At 38.8% G+C, this 27,264-nt stretch overlaps 3 protein-coding genes across 3 annotated transcripts; 2 read left to right on the forward strand and 1 right to left on the reverse strand.

The window, feature by feature from the left end:
- The first annotated feature begins 350 nt into the window (after positions 1-350).
- On the forward strand, positions 351-1,983 carry LOC126593857 (proline-rich protein 3-like). The gene is made up of 2 exons (XM_050260018.1): positions 351-574; positions 1,002-1,983. The coding sequence occupies exons 1-2, from the start codon at positions 385-387 to the stop codon at positions 1,343-1,345; spliced, it is 534 nt and encodes a 177-aa protein (XP_050115975.1). The 5' UTR covers positions 351-384; the 3' UTR covers positions 1,346-1,983.
- Positions 1,984-21,055: 19,072 nt separating this feature from the next.
- LOC126593293 (uncharacterized) lies at positions 21,056-22,760 on the forward strand. The gene is made up of 2 exons (XM_050259325.1): positions 21,056-21,370; positions 22,093-22,760. Exons 1-2 carry the CDS (start codon positions 21,111-21,113, stop codon positions 22,535-22,537), a joined length of 705 nt encoding a protein of 234 aa, XP_050115282.1. The 5' UTR covers positions 21,056-21,110; the 3' UTR covers positions 22,538-22,760.
- Positions 22,761-22,906: 146 nt separating this feature from the next.
- Positions 22,907-25,851, reverse strand: LOC126593292 (vacuolar protein-sorting-associated protein 37 homolog 1-like). The gene is made up of 7 exons (XM_050259324.1): positions 25,554-25,851; positions 24,995-25,222; positions 24,397-24,484; positions 23,709-23,748; positions 23,558-23,604; positions 23,344-23,464; positions 22,907-23,224 (listed from the first exon to the last, which is right to left on the reverse strand). Exons 1-7 carry the CDS (start codon positions 25,571-25,573, stop codon positions 23,061-23,063), a joined length of 708 nt encoding a protein of 235 aa, XP_050115281.1. The 5' UTR covers positions 25,574-25,851; the 3' UTR covers positions 22,907-23,060.
- Between the last annotated feature and the right edge of the window lie 1,413 nt (positions 25,852-27,264).

Below are 27,264 nucleotides of genomic sequence, written 5' to 3' on the forward strand. Positions count from 1 at the left end.
GTGTATGTTCGTAGCTTTTGATAATCATATATCACTGAATTGTGTATTTAAGAGAATGTATAAATTCAAAAACCGTAATTTGAATTTATTCAGAAATCATATTCAGATCCTTTTATTTATTTTTTTTTATTTTATAACTAAGCAGGTTTTTCTTGAATAATTATAAAGATTGTTCAAAATGTTAGGTGCTGACCTTGATAAATTAATAATTCATTTATACATTAAAAAACTAGAACATATATATACATAATTTGACATTCTACATTTCCAAATGGAATGCACGTCTAAGTAGTGCTCTTCCACCCATTTGGTTTTCCTATATATATTTGCCTCCTGCTTAATCTAGAGAGAGAGAGAGAGAGAGAGAGAGAGATCAGGAGAAAGATGAGAACCATGGTGGTGCTGATATTTGCAGTGGTGCTGATTGCAATGGGTTGCAGCAGCATCCACACAGCTGAAGCTTCTAATTATGAAGAACCCAAAATCAAAACCATACATGTAGGTGGCAAGGTACTATGCCAAGATTGCACCCAAGGTTGGAACGAATGGGTTCACGGTGCCAGACCCATCAAGGGTATATATTTTTTTAATTATATACGTGTCATCACTTAACTGTAGACATGTCATATAAGAAACATTTCTTTTTTAATTATCATCACCTGAAGGTTATCTTTAGAAAAATTTGTTCAAATTTCATACCATTTAGTTATCTATTTGAATCAAAAGAAATTGTAGGTTCATCACTTGTCACCATAATCATGATTAACACATAGTTAAACGGTGTCATGTTGGTGAGAAAAGAGGAACTCCTTCATGAAAATGAGGGTTATGGTCCTTTTTCTTGGTCATAAATGAAGGTATATATAAATGAGTTGGGCTAGTCACAGTTATGAATGCGTAGTTTAGTGTTAATCGTTCATGCATTGTAAAATATATGTGTAATAATGGGTAACAATCACGGATAGTGAAGATTATGAATTTAATTAAAAGTATTGGTGCAGGTGGGAAGGTGTCAGTAACATGCATGGATGACAGAAGCAGGGTTGCTTTCTACGGAAGCGATTTGACGGACGAGAAAGGCCAATTCGACCTGATCGTGAACAAGTACACGATCAACGACAAAGAAGTGAAAGCCAGTCGTTGCTCAGTGAGGTTGGTATCTTGCCCAGATGCCACGTGTAACGTTCCGACTAATTTCGGCAGAGGCCGGTCAGGGATGAAGTTGAACCGGCCGAGTTTTGTGTACAGAGATTTGGTGAAGTACACTCTTGGTCCATTCTATTACACCAGTCCTATATGTGAAAAATTTGACACTACTCATCCTGATCAGTCTAATAAAGATTGAGGAAATGGGCGCAACTATTAATTAATATCTTAAATACGTTTGTTTTTTTACTACTGTTTTTTTTTCTTTTTTCTTATGCAACTTTTCCCAATGGTTTTGTTTCAACAATTGTAATTGGATGAAATCAAATATTTCTTAAGAGGGAAATGATTTTTAGACATTATTTTTTACTTTATTTACATTCGTGTTAATTTTTTGTCACTTTGATTCCGTGTTGATATACTACATTTAGAACCCATAGATAAACTAGAGAAAATACATTGTGACAATCATTTTCCTTCTTGAGCATTTGGTCAACCTGATAACTAATTGAGCCTAACCACATTAACTCGAATTCATTTTAAGTTGGATTGTGGGACTATTTCAAAATTCCCCTCCATCTCTATAACCTTTCCTCCCATATGCCTTCTGGAAAAAAGAAACCCTCCTAGCTACCGCTCCTTGCTTTGGCTTGGGGTTGGCGGCAGCCTGACTCCTATCTTTTTCTAGCCATCTTTCCCTTTTTCCCTTTCTTCCCCACCCTTTGCATCTTCCATCTTTCCCCATCTTTCCCCCATCCTTTCCCAATCCTTCCCACCTATTTCTAGCCCTCCTTCCCTTTTTCCCATCCATCTCCACCCTCTGTAATCTTCCCTCTTCCCCTTTCATTCCACTCAAAAAGTTGTTTAATTTCTAAACTTTTTCTCTTTTGGTCATTGTTTTGGCTTCCCTTGAGCTTTGTCTCAATTCCCATGAGCTAGTCTCAGATATGGACCTTCATGGACCTCTCCTGCTTATGTGCTACTTTACGTCACGCATCCTCAACCACCAGCCTTTGCTACTTGGCTCGTGTGCTTCTCCTCAGGTGTTGGGTGGCTGTTAAAGTGATTTTAGCACTATCTGGTTGGATTATGGGTGCGCTCACTGCGTGGGTGATTCGCTCACTCCCATTTTCTGTTGATCCAATTGTTTCGTTGGTTCATTCTCTTGGTGGTGGTGGTGACCTTGTGATGGAGGCATATCTGGTGGCTGCTGGTTTCCATTCCAGTCTTAGGATTTTTGTTGTTGTTGTTGTTTAGCTGGTCACTTTTTGGCCTATCCAATCTATTTTCTTATTTGATGTTAGGCTTGTATTTAGGTTGCTCTTTTCCTTGTACTTATCTTTTTATTTAATGGAAGTAATTTAGTTTGACAAAAAAAAAAGTTGGATTACGTTTAAACCTTGGTGATCCAAACCAAATTGTAAAAAGATGGATTAGAATTGAAATATGCTCAATTCGTCGAAGTTGCATAAGAATTTACATAAAATGAATTCACTGTTATGAAGCGCTTTAATCTAATAACTCTTTAATATATATAAAATTTTCTTTCACATAACAATACATCAATCGATTGGACACTACAGTTGTAGGATAGTCATTGTGGATTGTCTGCCCTTCCATTTCCATACTCTTCCCATCCCTTTATGTTTGTGTGGTCACAGTTAAGCCACGTCAACATTTTATATTGATTTTTTTTTATAAAAATAATAAAACAAAAAGTAATAAGAATATAAAATGTTGACGTTGCTTAACCGTGACCACACAAAACAGAAGGGAATGGAAAAAGTATGAAAATAAGAGGGCAGACAATACACCTCCTTCCATATAAGTCATTTTCGAGTTGCACGAGTCCGCAAACCCCCATCAACTCTCTCATACGTTGGCCACCGTACGTGTGAACCGCGCTAGGTCTTAAAAAGAACCCTACTCTAGTCTTACTCTACTCCGCGTAGGTCACGGACACTAGACTTCCTGCCAAAATTAATATTAATACCAAAACCTCACGCAACATCGCTATCCAGAATGGCGGCAAACCAAAACGACGATAGATCAGTACCACCGCCGTCTACTGTTGGACTGGCACTCAACATTGCCGACCTGAACATCAATAGAGAAAACATGTTCCTCGACGATCCCGAGGACTTATACATCAATGCCGTACGACCTCTCTCTCTCTCTAAAATCTAATTAGGGTTTTCATACAAATAAGGCTGACATTTTTAGGGTTTTTCTAATTGGGGTTTGAATTCGATTTAGGTGGCCGACAACACGCTGTACGCGTCGGCGATTACATTCGAGGAGCTGAATCTGTTGCCGGAGGTGATACGGGGGTTGTATAGAGAGATGGGCTTCAAGAGGCCCAGTAAAATTCAGGCAATCACTTTGCCAATGATTTCGTCCCCTTCGTACAAAGACCTCATTGCTCAGGCGCACAATGGCACGGGGAAAACCACTTGTTTCGGGCTCGGGATGTTGTGGCGGGTTGACCCGAACCTCCGAGCACGTCAGGCGCTGCATTTGCCCCACAAGGCCTTGAAGGTATTCCAATTTTGGTTTTTTTTTTCTTATTTGGGAAAATTATATGCACAAATGTATTTTACAAACTTTTGGAGCATTGCCCTTAAACTACGGTCGAATTAGAGCTTTGCTCCTTGAAATTCTTTTTTAAGTGTTGATTCTTCAACTTGTCACAATGTGAAGCAATGGTTCTTTTAGGCAACTCCGTTTTGTGTCCGAGTTGGATGGAAGTCGGTGTTACAATGCTTACAAGAAGTTTACGGATCAATACTCACTAATTTTTAGTTAACAAACCAATACTTGTGAAATTTTAGTTTACAGACCAATACCTCACGAATTTCTACTTTCTCTAAACAAATAGAATTTTTTTTCTCGGAAAGGGACGTGGAACATTACGATAAAGGAACAAGCTTTATGATGAATAATGTGAAAATTTGAAGTTTTGTTTATATTTATAGAAAGGGGATTTATTGAAACCAGTTTGTATGGATGGGTTGTATGTATGAGTTATCATCCTCACTTTAGCTAAGTCATAGGCTAAAGTCACTTTCCATAGCTTGTCATTCACCTTACATCAACCTCACTTTCCATAGCTTGTCATTCACCTTACATCAACCTTTCCATAGCTTGTCATTCACCTTACATCAACCTTTCTTAGTTGCTTGTAAAAGCTTCTTTACTTGTAATTTGGTTTTTGCTTTCCCACTTGTTAGGGTAGATTTTAGGGATTGTGTTTGTGTAGTTATCCTACAATCTATTTTAGCTTTCTTTTGGCCCTCTATAAGAGTTGCCTTCACTCTCTTGTAACATTCATAATGAAATATACAACAAATATTGAAACCAAAACTCAACATGGTATCAGAGTAGGAACCATAGGGTCCTGACTTTGTTCTTTTTTTTACTTTTTCATTTGCTCATCATCGATAGAGATGGCAACAGAAAATGTGTCTAGTGTCGACAGTGCCTCATCCTCCTCCCCAAACTTAACCTAAGGGGTTGAGAACAATCCAAATCAATGACTCTGCTCGGGGCTATTGAACGAGTTCAAGTACCTTCATTGGTCAAGAGCTATGTCACTTGCTCTAAGAGGAAGATCGAAGCTAGGGTTTATCAATGGCAGCTCTGAGCCCCCAGAATCCACTTCACTAACTTACGATGCATGGCATACTACTGATCAGCTGGTCATGTCCTGGTTACTTAACTCCATGGAGCAAAAACTGTCTGAGATTTTCAGCTACTCAGAGTTTTCCCTTCTCCTATGGGAGTTTGTCAAAGACATGTATGGCAGCCAAAACAACTCAGTTTGAATCTTTCAACTGAAGAAGAGTGTGGCTAGTTTAAAGCGAGGTGATCACTCATTTGTTCAACACCTTGGAAGTATGAAATCCATGTGGAATGAACTCGATATGTATCGTCCACACACGACTGATTCCGCTGTGCTACTGAAGAGGGCTGATGAAGACAAGGTTTTTCAACTCTTAGCAAGCTTGGGAACAAAGTATGAAGACTTACGTAGTCACTTGTTAATGACTTAAGAGCTGTCTTCCTTTACCACTGTGTGTCATGCAGTCCAGAGAGAAGAAACTCGACGAAGAGTGATGAACGTTGAGCCCAAATCCAACTCTGAAGCTAGGGTTTTCACGATAAATCACAAAGCAACTGGTGATAGGGTGCTTGGCAAGAAAGCAGATTGGAAATGTTCTTATTGCAACATGAAGGGACATTTGAGAGAAAAATGTTGGATTCTTCATCCGGAGTTAAAGCCTAAGTTCGATAGGGAAGGCAGGATGATCAAAGATGGGAAGGGTGGAGTCACTCTAAAAGCATTTCATTCAGCTTGTTCCTCAACTGATGGGATGGCCAATTTCTTAACAAATCATGTGTCCTTGATCAAAGAGTTTACTGCTTTTCTTTAAAAGAAGCAAGGAAGCACTGAACCTGATGAAATGACACCTGAAAACCATATTGCAATGCTAGGGAAATTTGCTGGATTCTTGGCTGACTCGGAGAACACATCGAAAGGCAATATTCCAGGTATTATCAGTGCCATTTCCACTGCTCTTAATGCAAATGTTACACATGATTTTTGGATTATTGACTTTGGTGCCACTGATCATATAACTAATAAACCCTCTAGTCTCGATTTTCAAATAACTATTGATCCAATTCATATATCTGTTGCAAATGGGAAAGGGGAACCTATTCTAGGGAAATGAAAGATTAGATTGCTAAGTGAGCATACTGATTCCACTGCTCTCTATGTACCTTATTTTCCTTTTTAGCTCTTGTCAATGGGAAAAATCACAAAAACCTTAGACTGTCTTGCCATATTTTCCCCACACAATGTTGTGTTTCAAGACCGAGTTACTTAGAAGAAGATTGGTGAAGGGTTCTTCTTGAATGGACTCCACTATCTCTCAAAAGAGTCCAATTTTGTCAAAAAGCTCAGTGTCAACTTAAGTCAAGTTCAGGAACACCAACTCTGGCATCAACGCCTTGCCTATCCCTTAGAACATGTGATGACCAAGTTGTTTCCCTTTTTTTGTAAAAACACACTGGAGTGTGAAACTTGTCAAATGTCAAAAGCCACTAGACTTTTTGAGCTTGTTCTAGAACTAGTAAACTTTTTGAGCTTGTTCACTCTGATATTTGGGGTCCTTCTCGTGTAGAATCCTTTGATGGGTATAGATATTATGTTACATTTATTGATGACTATTCTAGAGTAACCTGGTTGTATCTTTTAAAACTTAAAAGTGATTTGTTTGATGTTTTTAAGGACTTTCACAACCTAATCACCAATCAATTTTCATCTAAGTTATATATGTTAAGATCAGATAATGGTACCGAGTACACTTCCAATAACATGAGTAATTACTTGAGCAATCATGGCATTTTGCTTCAAACTAGCTGTGTTGGTACACCACAACAAAATGGTGTGGCAGAGAGAAAGAATCGAGACTTATTGGAGAAGACTCGATCACTTATGATCCAAACGAATGTTCCTAAGAAATTTTGGTCTCAAGCTCTACTCACTGCCACGTACATCATTAATAGACTGCCAACTCGGGTGTTGAATACTAAATTTCCTTTTGAAGTCATGAAGGGCAGGCCTATAAGCTTGTCTCACTTCAGAACCTTTGGTTGTACTTGTTATGTGCATATTCAAGCTCTCCATCGTGACAAACTCGACCTTCGAGCTATCAAATGTGTGTTTATGGGATACACCAGTTCTAAAAAGGGTTACAAAGTGTATAACCCTAACACGGGAAAGCTGGCAGTCTCTAGAGATGTGCGATTTGATGAATATTCACCTTATTTCCACAAAGGGTTGGAGACTAATGTTAATATGGAAGATCTTATGGACCTATTTCCACTACCTATTCTAGCATAAATTCACGAAGTCACTCCTGCTCATATCAGCACTGATAATTCTCAACTCACTGAAAGTGTAACTGATGCAGTGCCAAGCTCCTCTGAACCATCAGAAGCTCAACCAAATCAGCAAGCTATAAGTGCACCAAGAAGAAATCCTACACGAGATAGACATCCACCAGTGAGGTTACAAGAGTATGTTACTTACACTGCAAGGCATTCTATCTCTGCAGCCATTTCTTATCACAGATTCTCATCTTCTCATACTTCTTTCCTTAACAAAGTGTCCCACACTTTCGAACCAAGGAATTTTCATGAAGCCACATGCATGCCTGAGTGGCAAGATGCTATGACTAAAGAGCTTCAAGCTCTGAATGACAACCAGACATGGAGTGTGGTGGATTTTCCAAATGGAAAGAAGGTCGAGGGAAGTAGGTGGATATATAAGACCAAATTCAACTCCAATGGAAGCATTGAAATACACAAGGCACGGTTAGTAGCTCAAGGCTTTACTCAAACCTATGGCATTAACTATAAGGAGACCTTTGCTCCCGTTGCCAAAATCAACACAGTGAGGGTATTGTTGTCTGTGGCAGTCAATAATGCATGGCCCTTATTCCAAATGGATGTGAAGAATGCATTTCTTCATGGGGATCTTGAAGAAGAAGTGTACATGAAGTTGCCTCCTGGTCATCCAAGAGAAAATGAGCCCAACAAGGTCTGCAGACTTCACAAAGCCATATATGGTCTCAAACAGTCCCCTCGAGCTAGGTATTCGAAGCTTAGTTCAGTCCTTGAAGCTGTAGGGTTCAAAAGGAGTCATGCTGACTCTTTTTTGTTTGTTCGAAGTAGTATTGCTGGCAAATTGGTTGTGCTTATATATGTTGACGACCTAATTATTATAGGTGACAATATAAGTGAAATCAAGACACTTAAGCAGTCACTTCACAAAAAATTTGCCATTAAAGACTTGGGGCCCTTGAAATATTTTCTTGGAATTGAGGTGGCTACCTCTTTAAAGGGATTGTTCTTGAATCAAAGAAAGTATGTTCTCGATCTTCTAGATGAAGCTAACATGATGGAATGTAAACCAGCTCGGACACCCCTAGCTAGCAAACTTCAGTGGCATGAAAAAAGTGAACCTCTCTTGGACCCTAGTGTTTATCAGCGAATGGTTGGGAAACTTATTTATCTCACCATTACTAGGCCTGAAATCTCATATTCAGTTAGCCTAGCTAGTCAGTTTATGCACTCTCCTACTCTAGTTCACTGGGAAATCGTCAAGAGAATACTTCGATATCTCAAGGGCTCAGTAGAAAGAGGGATAATTATGAAAAACAATGGATTAAATCACATCTTGGCCTACACAGATGCTGACCGGGCTGGAAATGCCCTTGATCGAAAATCCATAACAGGTTTTTGCACATTTGTTGGAGGGAACCTTGTCACTTGGAAGAGCAAGAAACAAACTGTTATCGCTCGATCTAGTGTTATCGCTCGATCTAGTGCTGAAGCTGAGTATAGTGCTATGGCAGCAACAGCCTGTGAACTCATATGGTTGAAAGGTTTTCTTTCCGAGCTCGGATTCACAAATATGGCACCTATGTCCTTGTATTGTGATAACCAAGCTGCCATGCACATTGCCTCCAATCCAGTATTCCATGAAATGACCAAACATATTGAAGTTGACTGCCATTATATTCGTGCTCAAGTTCAATCCAAGGTGATAGACACCATGTTCACACGTAGCCACGATCAACTTGCTGATTTATTCACAAAAGCACTAGACTCTACTCAGTTTTAGCGTTTGTTGTGCAAGCTTGGATAAATCAATCCCCTTAATCCAGCTTGAGGGGGTGTATTGAAACCAGTTTGTATGGATGGGTTGTATGTATGAGTTGTCATCCTCACTTTAGCTAAGTCATAGGCTAAAGTCACTTTCCATAGCTTGTCATTCACCTTACATCAACATTTCTTAGTTGCTTGTAAAAGCTTCTTTACTTGTAATTTGGTTTTTGCTTTTCCACTTGTTAGGGCAGATTTTAGGGATTGTGTTTGTGGAGTTATTCTACAATCTATTGTAGCTTTCTTTTGGCTCTCTATAAGAGTTGCTTTCACTTTCTTGGAGGACTGGAAACATTTATTACCAGGACAGGAGCCAAAAATACAGGGAGGCTTACCAAGAGGCGACAACCAAGGAAAACATACATAAAGCAGTGAAGAAGGGAACAGAGGCTAAAGACGCTGCACCAAATGTAAAAACGTCAACCCCTTCACTACCAAAACACAATTACAGAGGACACGGGAGCCCATCCTTGTTCGAAACATGCACCAACGAAGATGGGGGATGGTTAACCCATGTAGAGCTACACATCTCCGTATTAGTTCTTGACGCCAAACGGTCAGCCGCCATGTTGGCCAATCTCGAAACCCAAGACCAGCAGCACGTCTGAAAGGTATCCCGAAGCCATAAAATTCTAGTCAACGTTGGATAAGCCTCCTAGCTACCAAAGGATAAATCATTACCCAAACATGATATGTTCTCTTTTGAGTTCGACTCAACAATAATCCTTTGCAAACTTAATGAACTAGCAAACTCACACCCATACATTAAGGCAAGAGCCTCTGCCACAACAACAAAAGGAGCAGAAATCATCAGCTTCCTTGCCCCCATGAACCTACTCGCATAATTTCTGGCAACAATCCTAACAAAGCCCTCGGCTGTAGTAGCATCCCAGCTCTCGTCTACACTAAGTTTGGTAAACAGGGAGCATGTGAAAAGACCAACGGGGAAAACACGAAGGGGTGGCCTGCCTAGAACGAGAGATCACCAAAGGTGTGCGTGAAGCCTCCAAGAAAGCTGCAATCGAGGAAGAAATAAACATAATGACTTGTTGTGGGTTGATAGCCATCTGGTTATAGAGATAGTTACACCTAGCCTTCCAAATGTGCCAGCAAGTGAAGGTTGCATAAGACAAGAGCCAATTAGCTTCTTCCTTAGACCCCATATTAGAACTTAAGAGAGAAGATAACCGGTTTGTCAAAGTTGAGATGCCAGCCCTATCCACCTTATAATTTAGAGACTCACTAAACCATATAACTACAACCCCACAGACACAGAAAAAGCAAGTTCTCAACAGACTCCACATCAACATGACAAATAGGGTAGAGAGGAGTTGGGGAACATCTACGTCTATACAGGTCCTCCAATGTAGCCAACGCTGGATTCAACGCATGCTATAGAAAGCAACGGATATTCGTGGGGGGGGGGAGGTTTCACCTTCCAAACTTGGGAAGGAATCGTATATGAAGAGGAAGTAATCTGAGTCATCACTGGCACGGCACGGGAATGCACTCAGTGATATCCCGATCTCATGATGTAGACCTCATTCCTAGTTTCCGGCCACACTAGTCTATCCCGCCGCATTTGATCACCAATACTTATGTTAGAGATCGCCTAATACTCATCATTAGAAATAAAGGGCTTGAGAAAGTCAATATCCCAAGTTCTTAAAGGCCCACATATTAAAAAGCTCACATATAAGTTCTTGGACACTTGCACATCACCTTGAGGAATAGGGTGACCGAGAGGAAGGGAAGGAATCCATTTGTCAAGCCAAACTCGAACACCAGCCCCATTCATAATTTGCCAGTGGGCACCTAGGAGTAGAGTGTCACGGCCCACCATTAAACTTGACCATCCTCAAGAAGCTCGTCCCCCACGTTTAGCCTAAAAAAACGAGCAGTTTCGGAAATATTGAGCTTTAAGAACTATAGCTCATAACGAGTTTGGTTCTTGCACCAGTCTCCAACATTGTTTAGCAAGGAGGGCATCATTAAAATCACCAAAATTCTGAAAGCCCATACCCCCTTCATGCTTCGGCAATTCCAAAAATTCCCGGGACACCCAATGTATCCTCTTATCCTCTCCTTGTTGCCCTCACCAGAAATCAGCAATCAATGAGTCCAGCTCCGAGCATAGAGTAGTGGGAAATTTAATGATGTTAATTGGGTATGCAGGAATTGCTTGTAACATAGCCTTGATCATTACCTTTTTCCTAGCTTGTGAGAGAATGCATTGTTTCCAACCTTGAATTTTTTCGAGGATCCTACCTTTGATATAGGCAAGGCCTTGCTTTTTTAAGCGGCTCCAAAGTGAAGGCGAACCTAAGTAAGTCCCCGGGTCATCCACCGTGGGCATGCCAAGAACTTGACTGAGTTCGGCAGATAGACCTCCCGGGATGTTAGCACTAAAGAAAACACTGGACTTGTAAAGATTCACCTTCTGTCCTGAAGCCATACAATAATCATCAATGATTTTGACAAGGTTGCTGATGTGAAATATTCTAACACACAAATTAAACCCTATTAAGATAGTTGTAGTATATGAAAGTAGGGATCTTTCTAGGCCGGGGATTAACTATGGCTGTTAATCTACACAAATATGACTCAAAAACACAAAACTATACTTAAAAACACTTAACTAGACTCAAAGAACTCAAAACAATCTAAAAAGACTCAACCTAGACACTAGAGGGTGAATCGGACGAAAATTGATTTTAACTTGACTCAAAATACTTAAAAACACTTAAAACAAAAATTGGACAAATTCTAACTAACTTGACTCAACAAAGGAAAGGGGATTTGGTTTTTGACAAATTTAAAGTAAAACTAAACAGAATTAAAGACTCTAAATACTTTGGACGAAATTGGTGAATTAAATGGGTGAATGGCTAGTTAGAGGGTCATTCTCCACACATGACATATGCAAACAAACCAATTTCCAATTATTATTCATTTAAACTATGAATGACAACACCCCAAGTTAACTGTGACAGCACAAATTAACCATCAGATTTTCCTTATTTCATTGAATTGGACGGGATACGCATCACAACCAAATTATCCTTATCAAGTTCCCTAACTATGAAAAGCATGATAGAAAACATATCAAAGCTCATTAAGTTCTTTGAAAACCATAAGCATTGACGAGGCATTCATAACTATGAAAAGCATGGTACTCCTGCTAAGTATTTACTTAACTCAATCATGACTAGTGATTTGTACTACTTGTGAATATAAGTTCATAACGATTAGGTGAAATTCCCTTATATTCTAGCATCAAGTTTATGCAAGCAAATTAAGTATGCATCCTCAATCAACATACATAAACAAGTTTTGATAACGTAGATAAGGAAATCACATTCAAGACTCAAGAAACAGTAACTGGATGTAATCAATTCATATAAAACATATAATCATGGCTTCGAATTCACCTCCAACTAAAAAGGAATTAGTTCCACATGTTCGCAATTAAACGAAGACAATTAAATTTAAACATTGAAAACAAAGATAGAATACACCTAGAAATGCTCTAACAATCCAACGTCTTGAATGGCAAGCACGGCTCCAGGTGGCTCCATCTTCTCCTTTCTTGCACAGCTGCGGCATAATAGGGATTTTCCGATTTAAGGCTCTTGTGTGTGGACGAATTTGTGGTGAATGGTTGTGTGAATTGTGGTAGAGGGTGGTGGTGAATTATGGTCAGAAAATATGTATTTATAGGCTAGGGTTTTGGCACAAAGTAGTGGATGAAAATGATTACACAATCCTAGCGAAAAAGGACTAGGAAATTCGGCCAAATTTCTAGGGGGAAAAAGGATCAGGTTATTTGCATTATTTCAGGGCTTCTAGAATCAGATATTAGGTATTCTAATGTGATAAGGAGTCCCCCTTGTAGCTAGAAGTAAGGTAGGATAGGATTAGGATAGGATAAGATAAGATAAGGTTACTTTGGATAAGATAAGGTTGGATAATGTTTTAGATAATGTCATTCCTTTTAGCTAATTCCTTATCTTCTTTGTCTTGGATTTACTTCTTCACTCTTTTCAGCATATTCCTAGCCTCTTGAACTTCAAATTCGTCCATCTATCTTGCTCCACTCATAAGCTATCCATTTGGTGCCCAAAACTGCTCCAAAATGCTCCAAATTGCACTTTCTTGCCAACTTTGTCATTTGGACCTACAAACACACGAAAATAGCTTAAAACACTATAATAAATAGAGACTAGCTATGAAAATGCAAGAAAACAAGCTAACTAAGTTGCATAAATATGCTCTTATTAGTTGCAACATTTTTTACGATTCACCCTGGGGAAAAGCAAAGTATCATCTGCGAAAAAAATGTGCGAGATAACCAGACCACCAGAGTTCATATAAATGCCCATAAGCTCCCTCTTATCGATCGCCACTTGAATTAGCCTAGATAGGACCTCACTAACAAGGAGGAAAAGATATAGGGATAACAGGTCTCCTTGACGAATACCCATTGACGGGACAAACTTCCTACCTGGTTGCCTATTCAAAATCACCGCAAAATCCACAGATTTCACACACCCAATAACGAGATTTCTCCACCTCGTGCAAAATCTCATCTTCTCCATCACCACTTCTAGAAAGTCCCACTCCACACGATCATAGGCCTTATGCATATCAAGCTCAATGGCCATCTCAAATTTACGTTTCGTTTTCCGGAGCTTCAGAAAATGCAACAACTCATGCACTATTCCAATATTATCCTGTATTTGTCTCCCTGCCACAAAAGCATTTTGCATGGGAGAAATAATATCCAGAATGATAGCTTTGAGATAGTTTACCAACACCTTAGACAGAATCTTATATGAATAGTTGTACAAACTTATAGGCCGGAATTGCCCCACTGATTCTGGAGTTTTAACCTTTAGGACTAACACAATATGGGTATAATTAAGTATTGAGGAGAACTGACCCTATTCACAATGTCCTACACCACCGCATTGGCCTCCGTGTCTAGCGCCTCCTAGAAAGAGTGATAGAACAACCCTTGGAAACCATTCGGTCTCGGGGCCTTCATTCCCCCCATTTGGTGAGCAGCATGTTTGATTTCCGCCTCCATAATCAGACCCGCCAATGCCTCATTCATCTCCTCAGTCACCGAGCAAAAAATACAATCCAACACCTGCTGCCAATCTCGATGCCTAGAAGATGTAAATAAAGTCGTAAAGTGCTCTTCCACCAGATTTCGAATCTCCCCCTGGTTGTCAACCCACACATCATTCCCATCCTTAATCTTCACCACATTATTTCTTCTACGTCTTTGTAGCGTGGATTGATGAAATAAAGCCGTATTTGCATCCCTTTCTCGGAGCCACCTGACCCTGGATCGCTGTTGCCAGTAACTCTCCTCCAACTCTCATAGCTTGTCAAGTCTCTCTGACATCACTTTGATTTCCTCCCAATTTGTCTTCCAATCAAATTGGAGCTCTCCAAGCTTATGCACAAGGCTTTCAATCTCCCGTCCTCTCGCTTTAAATTCTTTTTTACTCCAACTTATTAGTTGTGAGTGGCAAACATTCATCTTTTTCTACCACCGTGCAATCCCATCACCACCATATGGACACCCCTAACAACGGTCAACAATCTCCCTGCAACGATTCTCTTTGGCCTAAAACGCTTCGAAACGGAATAACTTCTTCGTCTTTTGATCCCTTGATTGCCACTGAATGATTAGTGGGCAGTACTCAGATCCAATAACTGTACCATGAGTGACTGATGTGTTGGGCCACTTGTCCAACTAGAGCTTGTTGGATAAACCTCTATCTAATATCTCCTCCACCAACTGCCTATTCCTAGTACCACGTTAAGTGAATCTAGGCCCATTAAAATCTAAATCCACCAACTTTGCAATATTCATGAAGTCCTCTAAGTATCGTGGTCTGTTGTACAACACTTCCGCTCCCACTGCCTTCTTGTGGTCCTAAAGAAACTCATTAAAGTCACCTCCACAAAGCCAAGGGAGATTTGAAGGGCTAAACCAATTTTTTATCCAACCCTAAAAAGCAGTATTCTCAACCCGATAGGCACTTCCATAAGCCCATGTGACCCGACCTCAACACTCCTCACCCATCACTCTAATTCGAGCATTAATAATATTCTTAGAAGAAAATCCAGTCTCCACCTTCAACAAGTCATCCCACCAAACGCTTAGACCCCCAACACGCCCAATTGGTGCAACATGAAAACCATATGGATACCCTATATGATGTCTAACCCTATCAATTCTATGATCCTTCATTTTAGTTTCAAACAGAAAGATCATAAAGGGTCCATATTTCCGAATTAGCCCATGAAAGGCTTGAACTACCGTGTTCGACCCAAGACCACGACAGTTCCAAAGTAAGTATATCATCCTTCCCTTTCTCCACCCTCCTAAGATTCTGCAATTCAGACATTGCTTCCAAATTCTCCCATAGTTCCTTTTATTCTATAGGAAGCTCCATCAAATCCTCTTTAGCATATAGAGCTTTCCCAACCTCCAACCAGTTCTCACTCACCGTCATGTTTCGAAGACGAATCAATGCCTATTTTTTCCTTTCAAAACTACATTCTTCCACCTTTTTCTTCTTATGGGAAAATTGCTCTAGCTGCTGGACTTCCCTCTTTGAACCCCACCGTATGGTACTATCTTCACTTCTCCATTGTAGGGAGATGTCAAGATGCTGCATTGACCCAAAGAATGGAGAACTAGCTTGAGGAAAAACGACATTCATCATCATCCTAGTTTGATTATAGGCTGTAACATTCTTTATATGTTGGGTAATTAGTTGTTCTAGGTTACTCTCAACCCCCGAGCCCACAAAAGCTTGTTCGCCTTCCTCTATTATCTTATGGATCCTTATGCTTTGATTCAAAACTCTTGGGCTTTGAAAGTCAAAGATTGGGTTGGGCTGATTGCCCATTTGCTCAAAACCCATGACCACGTGATGAGTCACACGGGGACCTTGTTCCGCTGAAATCCACTGATCTGTGTCCCTCTCCTGATCATTCGATCTATTCCGAGCCCTACGCTATGTCCTGCATCCACTTCTTAAATTGTGTGCCTCTTCCTGGTGTGGAGGGACCCACAAACCACAAATTGAACGTCCACTTACCAACTCCTTCGTGTCCCACACGCGCCTCTGAGAGCTCATCCCTGTGCTTGCCCTAGTAGCTCCAGCAACTCTCCTCCCCCCTACATTGACAACTAGGGGCCTTGGACCTTCAACCTTGTCACGAATTGGGCCAGTTCTTGTCCACTATCCATATGCCGCTACATCCCCCCTCCGGTTGAAATGAACATTCGTTGTTGGCATGGCCAATCCTTCCACATCGATAACAAAAATCTTATAACCTTTCATATCTAAATTCAATCCATGTCTCTCTATTATTTTCCCTTGGGATCCAACACCCTGGAATCAGTGGCTTTCTTGTGTCAACAATCACCTTTACATGAAGAAAACCCCTGGCTTTTGCATGGTCCTCCATTTCCAAGAACTCCCCAAGCTTCTTGGCTAAGTGCCTCACATTTATTTCTATGTTAAAAGATAGTGGTACCCCTCTGATTTGGATCTAGAATGGGACCAACTCCATTTGAATTTCCTCTAAAGCTAACTCAGGTGGCCACCTTTTAATGGAGAAGTTCTGTTTCATGACAGCCCAAGGCACTTGGTTAAGGATCCTTACCGCCGTACTCTCATCATGTACAGTAATGATAAAGGTGTTTTCATGGACCCATTTGACTTCGACATCCCCCAGATCCTTCCAAGCCAACCGTAGGATATTTCTTATCCCCCACTTGTTCAAAGTCTTGTTTGTCAAGGCCGCCCCCACCAGCTTGATCCCACGTTCCATAGTCGTAAGATCTAGAGACTGCTCCAAATGCACCACCAAATCATCCACTACCAACTGCTCCATTTGTCCTCCTATGCTCTGAGTTGGTTGTCCCTTTCGAACACAGTTGAGAGTGATGGATCTACTAACCCTAGTGAGATTGAAGGATCTATTAAGACTGAGTGTGATTGTCGGACAATTTAAGTTTTCTCCCCACATATCTCCTTTTTTGCACGGTTCCTATGTGATGAGCACAAAAAGCAACTACAAATAGGATATGCAGTACAAAGTACCTGTGTGCAACAACAGATTGATTAAATTTGCTATATAGATGTAATCAAAGAGTAGTTGGCATACCCAAGTCTTCATTTAATGGAGGGAATAATTGTGGGTAGTAAATTTCCCCTTCCCCCTTCATAGCGGGTGGTTGGGCTCAATCAATCACCACAGGAACGCCCTACTCCTAATTAGGTGAATCTTGCAATACAAATCCAAAAGCACTAAATAGAACTAACGAGAAATTTAGGACAGAAGGAAGAACCAAATCAACTAAAATTGTTAGATTGAACATTGACTCTCACATAGGAGAGAAAAAACACTCACAATAGAGGTCTCTCACAGAGGAGAGAATTTTTGACTTTGGGTTTTTCATGAGAAACTTCTTTAGTTTTGGTTTCATTTTGGCGCTCATATTTTATTATTGACTAAATTGCAATACTTTTCTTTCCAACGCTATAAGAGGATCCACATTTGTATCTCCCCTCCCTTGATTTTGATTATCAGTTGTGTTAGTTGAGGAGAAAGAACTCTCTTTTGCTAAAATGGCGTGATAATGAACATAAAATCATAAATGCCACGTGGACCAAAGATTTTAAATTACAAAAACTTGTAGGAGTTGTTATTAGCATTTTTAAAAAGTACAACTCTTCACAATGTACATTTCTTTTCATGACAATACACAGGGAGGGCGTGCAACTAGCGGATAGCGGTGGCGGTTAGGGTTTTCTTCTTAACCCAATGCGATTAGGGACGGTCAATGGGTATCTATTTACTTAAATAGAGGTCCACTTAATGTAGATATGTGTTAATTGTAGTGCTTAGTGATGAAAGTGATATTGTAGGATCCATGCACACATCGATCATCTCTACACTCTTGGCTTAAACTCTCCCTCTCTTAATGTAGCTTAGATTAAGAATATTATGTTTAAAAAAAATAAGCTGTTATCTCTACTAATTAATAAAACACTAATTGTCAACCAAAATCCTATGAAATTATCAGTTTAACCCTCTAATTAAAACAAAACATGAATAATAAATATGGGGTAGAAATGTAATTTCACACAACCAAATTTTACTGTTTTTTTTTTTCAAAGCCTCACCTACATGTAATCCTACATATCGCTAATTTATAAAAAAAAAAAAAAAACAAAAACACCAAACTTCCCACTCCCACATTCTCCATCACTCTCTTCCTCTCTCCTTCAATTTCAAAAACAAACATAAAAAAAAATTTCACATATTTCGTGTGTGCCCATATGGCTAGTATTCATTAAAAAGTTTGTTTTGGACAGTTTGTGTGATGAACATAAAGCTCTTTGTTTTCTTATAGTTGGGTTCTTTTTATTTTTTTTTATTTGACTGTATGATTTGTTTTGGGCCTTTTATTTTGACAATAATCAATTTCAAAGGTTTATGGAAAAAAACGCATGGACCAGCATGATATTTTCTACCTGCTGGCCCAAGTCATTTTATTTATTTATTTAATAATAATAATTATAATGGTAATTACTCAAAAAAACATAAAAATAATAATAATAACAATAATAATCTAAATTACATATTAATAGAACTCTTTTTATAAATAAAAAAAGGTAAAAAGACTATTTAGTCTTCTATCACAACAACAAAATTAAGGACAGTAATGTAATTTCATAAAACAAAATTTTTCTATTTTTCACATACAGATGATTTTAACATCTCTAATTAAAAAAATAAAAAAAATTAAACCTCTCTCCCTCCCTCTTCACTCTTTTTCACCCTTTTCCGCTCTCCTTCAATTAAAAAAAAAAAAAAAAACTTCAGACACACTTTGTGTGTGGGCTAGTAATAATAATACATATCAAATTTTGCTGTTTTTTACCTACATATGATTTTAACATCTCTAATTAAAAAAAAAAAATTAAACCTCTCTCCCTCCCTGTCCACTCTTTTTCACCCTCTTCCGCTCTCCTTCAATTAAAAAAAAAAAAAAAAAACTTCAAACACTTTGTGTGTGGGCATATACTAGTAATAATAATACATATCATTCTCATCAACTAGAGTAATTTCAATACATATCATTCTCATCAACTACAATAATTTCAATCTTGGCTTTTTAGCTAGAATGATTCTTGAGTTGGCGTAACTCCTCACTTTGGTCCTTAAGATTGAAAATTGATCGAAGTGATCCCTGAGTTTATCCACTGTAAATCATTTTGGTCATTCTGTGAACAATCTGTCAACAACATCGTTAAATTGTCACGTGGGCAACCATGTGAACACGTTTTAAGGATATTTTTGTCAAACCAACCCCTTTTAGCCAAAATGGTCTATGAGATTAATATAGCTCCTCACTTTGATCCTTGATAATGAAAATCAATAAAAATTGTCATGAGTTTGTACATCTTAAATTATTTTAATCATTCTGTGAAATATTTGTCAATATCCTCGTCAAATTGTCATGAGGATATCCTCGTTAAATTGTCACGAAAATAATTTCGTGGAGTTTCACCACCTTCACATTTTGACAAGTAAACACATCCAATATGCTACTAGACCTCTAAGAATGAGTATTCAACAGTTCAAATGCTCATTGCATCTCATTTGTACACATTTTTTATATGATGAGTGTTCTAGCCACCTATTGGGTCATATTTTGTTGGAGTTTCTCCATCTTCTCAATCTTCACATAATGATCAAAATGATTTAGGGAACTTTAACGAAAAGCACCCGGTACTGTTCACTTTAACGAAAAACCACATTTTACACTAAAAAGTCAATCATGGTACTATTCACTTTACCATTTATTTTGTCCTTATCATTAAAACTCAAAGTTTTCAAACCCTTTTCATTAGTTTTCCTAATGATTTATGGATATGCTTAGAAATGACTTAATAATTTTCATTGTTAGGGACAAAAGTGAGGAGTTATGTCAATCTCAGGGATCATTTGGCTAAAAAGTAAGGGATGATTTGACAAAAATACCTTTAAAAATGTGGTCATGTGGTCGTGCACGTAATAATTTAACGATGATCTTGTAGATTTTTCTTTGAAGGACAAAAATAATTTACAATAAACAACTTATAGACCACTTCTATGAATTTTCAATATCAGGAATCAAAATGAGAAGTTATGTCAATATTAGAGACAATTTTGGTTAAAAAGCCAACTTTAGCCACTTGCATGTTAATTAAGGGGTGCATAGCTTAGGGGCTACCCATTGAGTTAGGAAGGCCTCGAGGACTCAACACAAAATTCAAACGTACGGAACTTGTATGATACTCCATGGAACAACAATGTGAAAATTAGTTGTGTTTCCTCTCTTTGTTGGGCGGTAAAATCCAACTCCATATTCGTCATTCGAAACAATAAAAAATTTAACCTATTGTTGACGTTAGACGCGCATTCATATAAAAACAAATCTGATTTTTGTATCAGCGTTTTACGAATAATAAGCCACTACAAATATGAAACACATTATAACAAAATTCCAGAATCACGCATTAAGCAACAAAGTGCTCCTACTATTAGGATGGAGATAACCTATTACTGAATAGATATTCCATGACCGCAAGTGACATTTTACTACAGTGATGAAGGTGAGTATTACCCTTACACCACGACATGAGTTTAAACTTTGTTGACTTCTTAATTTAATATATAATCTAACAAACTATATTTTTACTAACAAAACAAAAAAAAAAAAAATTCCTTGACGGGTTGCAATTTAAACCAAAGATTTCATCCCCTCCTTCCAATTTAATTTGAGGAGTTTTAACGAAAAACCCACGGTACTGTTCACTGTAATGAAAAATCAATTTTTACATTAAAAAGTCAAACTTGGTACTATTCATTTTATCATTTATTTTTTCCTTACCATTAAAACTCAAAATTTTCAAACCATTTTCATTAGTTTCCTTTTAATCTAACCGTGCTTATTGAAGCGTGTATTTAGTGATGTGAATAAGAGAAAACTTGGTAACACATGGCCCACATATTTGGGCGCCAGTTTCATCCGTTCCCACGTGGCAAACGCTGAGCCGCCCACCGCAACCGTCACTCAACAAAATCCCCACTACCAAAACCAACGAAGACGAGAACCTCCTCGGAGTCGAGGTTGCGCTGAAGCCATGGCGACCCGCCTTGGGCGACTAACGGTAGCTGCGTTGTCGTCTCAGATTCGGAGATCAACGGCCCACTATTCGTCTCTGACCGCGATCAGCGTCGGCCAGGGTGGGTCCCAACCGAGACTGTGGTCTTCATCATCGTCTAGTAAATCTGATAAGGCGGAGAAGAAGAACCCGTTAGGAGACCGCCTATCGGCGGTGATAGACGCCGTTAACGACAGTAAACTTCCTCCTGAGCTCCGTGGTCAGCGCAACAACATCAGGTTCAAAACCCCAGTTTTAATTTGGCCAAACCATGATTCTGTTTGCCCACTTTGATTTGATTCGGTAGTTCAAGTTTAGTAGTTTACTCGGATATTTGATAACCATTTTGTTTTCAGTTTTCAGTTTTTGTTTTCACAATTTTTGTGTGTTCAAGAATTGAAGACTAACAATTGAAATGGGTTGCTCAGAACTATGGTTTGGTAGCATTCGTCTTCACTTATAAGTAAGAGATCTTAGGCATGGATCTCGTGAATGACGAATTCGATACCAAATTAAGTTGCTCATTGAATGACTTAGCCGAATTCCTATTCCCCTAGTGTAAAATATGTCGTATTCAAAAATAAAAATAAAAACAATTGAAAGGTTATCAAACCGACGCTAAACGTCTCATGACTTAATTTGTTACTGATTTAGCATTTGATAATTATGTGTATGGTGTTTCTTCAACTACAAGAACACCACCTACTTGTATTCACAATAAGAACACCACTTACCCTATGTTACTTATGTGCTAATTTTATTGCCCTTAGATTACAAGCAGTTCATAAACTACATGACTTAAATCGCGACAATTGAAACTACACATTTCAAAATTTGAAACTTGGCCGAAGCGCAGGCCTAAAGCGATGATTTGGCTTTTCAATTAGATTTGGGTTTTTGAATGTTGGATTATTATTGTCATTAAAATTATGATAATTTTGAATTTGGGATGCTGTGGCAGGTCAGAAACAGATATAATCAATGTGGTGGAGCAAAGAATATGGCATTCTATGGAAGCAGGGCAGTTTGAGAATTTGCCGGGGAAAGGGAAGCCCCTAAACTTAAGTTCAAATCCTCACGCAGACCCAGCTGAGGACACTTTGTACCGAATCCTCTCAAAGAATGGCTGCGCGCCACAGTGGGTTGAGCTCAACAAAGAGATAAGGAGCCAGGTTTCGGAATGGAGAATCGCTCTGAAGAAGGCTTGCGCAAGCAAAAATTGCAACGGGGGCGGGGACGGGGGTGATCAATCGAAATGGGTTGAAGCTTCAGAGGCTTTGAAATTGCAAGTGAAACAGATCAATAATAAGGTACTGCAGTATAATCTTATGGCTCCTTTCGGCCGTCAAATGTTTGGACTCAACTGGGACAAGGAGCTGGATCGTTTGAAATCGGAGGAACAATAATCCCTAATAGGAGTAGCCGAAATTGAAGATAAGATGAGGGAAATTCGGTAAGGTGGTTGGACATGTGAAATGAATACCTATAGACGCTCCGGTAGTTGCATTTGTTTTGGTTGAGGTTAAGTAGCTTCGTATATTGGTATTAGTAGGCATGGGAAACCAGATGGTGCTGTAAAAGTTTAAATTGTGCTTAGTTTATCAAATGTTAAAATTCTGGATTTTGATTCGCGATTGCGTATTTCTTTTGATTCGAATGTGGAATCTGATTCCGAATAATTTCAATACTCGATCTAGGTAAGTAAACATCGTACCAAGAACGGGACTCTAAATTGGTAATCTTCGATCGAAGTTTAAAAGCTTTGCATATCCAAATGAGAAAACAACAATGTTTATACATAGAATTACCATCAAAACTGAATGTTAATGTTATACACGCATAAGCAACCAGCCAAAGTACTTTTTTGGACCATTTCAATTTTCAATGAAGTATCCACTAAAATGTATACATGTTGTTATGGTAATATGTTCATCCTACTGAAGATGTTTTTGCTGCGAGATGAACGAGCGCTCGCTTGTGGTAAGTGGTACGAAGCTTCTTGTATTTCTCCACAAAAGCCCCGAGATCAACCTCCTTGTCGAGAAGCTGCTCGTGCAGAGCTTCCGATTCCTCCTCTGTCGTATTCATCGATTCTGCACGAACGAACAAAGTTTTCATGTACCAACAAATTGATTGTGATTCATGTCATATATTGCTTGGCAAGAACAAATCCTGAGTTACTGTACAATTTCATATTATCATTACTGCATACCTTGAAGCCTTTGAAGAAGAGAAGACGGGGAACACAGCTTCAACATTTCTTCTTTCTTTCTCTCAAGCTCATTTAGCTTCTCCTGAGCGGCAGCCAACTCTGTTGTTCTAATTATTCTGCACTGTGACCACAAAAGAAATGGGAAAGAGAGATCCACGATCACAACAACAATTTTGCAACAAGTGCGAGAAACAAGACAACGGTGAAAGCTTACCTGGTTTCTAAGTTCCACCATCTGTGGTTCTTTTTCCAAGTTTTCCCCTGTTTGATAAAAATAAATTTATACTGTCTTCCCATGTATAATCCAACAGCAGGAGACATCTATATTTAAAATAGTAGGTCAGAAAACGAAACAGAGAACTCACTGGATAACTGCAGAGTTTCCCTCCGTAGCTCCTCTCTTAGCTGATGAGGTCAGTAGAAGAAACAATAAAGAACAGAATAAAGACATGTCCTGAAACTGACAGCATTCGAACAAACTATGGAAGCCTTTAAGGGAAGGGATCCGCATTTTTTAATAAAAAACGGGGATTAGATGTGGGGCCCACATTATATCGAACTTTAACAATCCGAACTATCTATTTTTCAAGTTGTACCTTATAGATCATCCTTGCAAAATATTAGCCAAATCGCAAATATTTAGGGCATCTAATTGAGTTCAAAGAAATTGACGAACACTTTGTTCCAAGAAAACATTGAAATTTCATTGTGAATTAAATAGGCAACTGGTTTCGGATTGAATTGAAATTTTGTAAGGATGATCTATGAATTGAGACTTGCAAAATAGACCGTCAGTATCGTTGACGTTCGATGTGCAGTGGGTCCCACAACTAATCCCTATTTTTATTCAAAAAATGAGGATCCCTTCCCTTGAAGGGCCTGATCTAAGTATTATTATCGCTTTGCCCAAATCAAGATAGCCATTGCAGTTCATCAAGTGCTTTTCTAAACAAAAAGGTAAGTGTTGATTATACTGAGAACAATGGGGTGTGTGCAGAAGCATTTGAACCTTAAACAGAAAGGGCACAACACCAAAAGTTAACTAAAACATACATTATTTTGAATTTTGACCTGATCGAGTGAAAGAAAAAATTGCTGGTATGCATTCTTGTCAGACAAAAGCTTCCGTAGGTCCTCAACACTGAACACATCAATAGGAAGACATAATAATTAGTTACTGATTACTCCACAAAGATGATATAAGAATTAGATATGATCTGAGAGAGTTACATCCATATTCGAGATTAAGCAAAACAAACTCACTCGAACAACATTTTTCATTTAACAATTATGGTCTTTCAAAGACTGATTAAAATAATGATTGTGTAAACAAATCCTATCATGATACGTAAAACCTAATCTCTAAACTCCTTTTCAACATTCTTCAGTCCACCAAAACGTTCCAAGCTTTGTTTTTAAAAGAACAAGTTCAACAAAACTACCGACTACATTAGACAAACACTAAGTACAGTTAAATTTCACACACAAACATCTCCAGATATCAATGTACAATCTGAAACAAAAAAATTGACAAGTTGATATGCAACAACCCATTAATTAGGTGACCTAAGATCATTGTTGATCAGCTCCGAAACAGAAAAACCATATTTATTCTATAAACATCAGATTTTGGTAGCACCATGAGCCTTACCTCTTGTCCTTCAAAACAGAAATAACACCGGCAGCTTCGGCCGGCGAAACATGTAACGGAGATTGTGCCCTTTCTGTTGGCCTTTGGTAACTCATACTGCTAGATGAGGTGCTGCTCGGCGTCCCAGGGCGAGAAGAGGTCGGAGAGTTAACTACAGATGGAGGGTACCATGACTGTGAAGGAGTAACAACCTCCGGTCGCGGCTGAGTGGGCTCCTCCTGAGATCCCCTGTGAACGTACACACGGTTAGAAACTTAGACTTCAGCCTCTCCAGTAATTCACCCAAACTCCATAAAAATAATTTGCAGAAACAAATCAACCCAAACTCCAAAAAAATAATTTGCAGAAACAAAAATCAACCCAATTTCCACAAATGATTTCGCAAATCGATTCAATTAACAAAACCCATCAATTCGCAGAACAAATTGGACATTTCGACACCGACCCATTAACGAAAACGACAAAAAATCAATCTCCAGAATCGGAATTCAACCCTAGGACTAACGGAGCTACGGTTCAAAATTAAAACCCTAAATTACACCCAGAAGAGAGAAATTACCAGAACTTGAACATGGACATGGCTTTGGGGGGAGCTTGTGCAAGGAATCGAATGGACGGGAAGATTGAACTGTACGGACGACGGCGAAGTTGAGGAATTTGGAAGCTTAAACTGTCCGGTTACGTACGAGAGCTAATTCAACGGTTTACGCCTCCGACGAGATTGTAGTACGCGCGTGGCCTTTGTGCAAGTGGTCGAAGACGTGTGAGAGGAAGAGAGAGATCGCAGAAGATGCGAGGAAAACAACTTGGAGTCGGGATGGATGGATGGATGCGAATTTCTTCATCGACTCTGCCGACATTGGGCCAAATTGGAGCCCAAAAGTTATGGGTGTTCATGTGTTTGTTTGATAAAAACCCACTCAGAGCATCTTCAAATAGGATGTCAAATTAAACTATTATTTTGGTTATTTTAATTAGTACTTCATGTAATGTTGAATAGAATTTAATATTAAATAACTTATATACTTTAATATGCAATGACAATTTCGACCTTATAAAGTTTTTTTTAAAATTAAAAAACTCTAAATACACCCCAAATCACTTTGAATGCGCATATCCTAAGATTATTTATCTTCTCAAACTCTCAAAACCACTCTCACCTCCATTGTAGAACAAAACTATAACGAATGAAACTACAAACACTTTGATTGAGAAAAATTATTTATGATGAATGTAACATAAAATCGACGTTTCAAAAGCTTCACATAATGTAAGACTTCATATTTTTCATTGTTTTAGTGGTTTCAACGACATTGGCACATCTTGGAGGTCCACCAAGTAGACCTTAGTTGCGACTTCTTTGAACCATGTTGAGATTATCGCTATGCATGAAGCTACTTGTGAATGCAATTGGAAAAACACCATGAGGAACGTAAAAGATCTTTGGATGTGGAAAAAGTTCTTTGTGGCCATAGAGAGATGCAAAAGTCATTCACTTACATGTTGAGAATAAAAGCTCCTGTTACCCTCCAAAAGCAATGGGTAAATGAAGACAAAGCTCGATTTAATGCCTAGCTAGATGGAGAACATTGTCCTTACGTTTTCGACTACAAATCAAATTCCATTTGAAGGAAAGGTTGGTTGAAAAGACCGAGGGGCAATTTTTCGCTCCGACCACAATAAAAACACGGCCTAAGAAAATTGTCAAGACGATTGAAGAAAAACCTAGGCCACCTGTTTGTTCGGTCGAGATTGAAAGTGTGGTAGGCCTAGAAGAAAAAGTTCAAGTTTCTGAGCCAAAAATTGACTCAGAAAATGATTTGTTAGAGGAGTGTTCCAATGACGAACAAGACCAATACAAGGTTTCAGACCATAAAACCACATCAATTGATATGGTAATTGGAGACATGATCTTAGACACCTAAACTACGCCCATTGATATGATTATTGGTGATAAAGCCGATATGGAGAAATCCCATTTGGCTAAGTTATTTGAGTTAAAAGCCGAAATTATCGAAGTAATTATGCCTGGGGGGCATAATAATTGTCCAACACATTCGGTGGTCAATGGTAAAAAATCTTTCGTCAAGCCAAACATATTTGGGGATGAACTTTTAATCAGCTTTGGAAAAACTCAAAGTGAAAACTTTGATGTTAAAATATCTCGGCTCAGAATAAAACATCGTTAGCCTTCTCCTGATTATGACTTGGTCTCTTTTATCTTCTTTTGTTAAAAAAAAAGGATGCCCAAGAGCAAAGGGAAAGGGAAG

Source organism: Malus sylvestris, chromosome 12 (assembly GCF_916048215.2).
Source record: "Malus sylvestris chromosome 12, drMalSylv7.2, whole genome shotgun sequence".
Taxonomy (NCBI): Eukaryota; Viridiplantae; Streptophyta; class Magnoliopsida; order Rosales; family Rosaceae; genus Malus; species Malus sylvestris.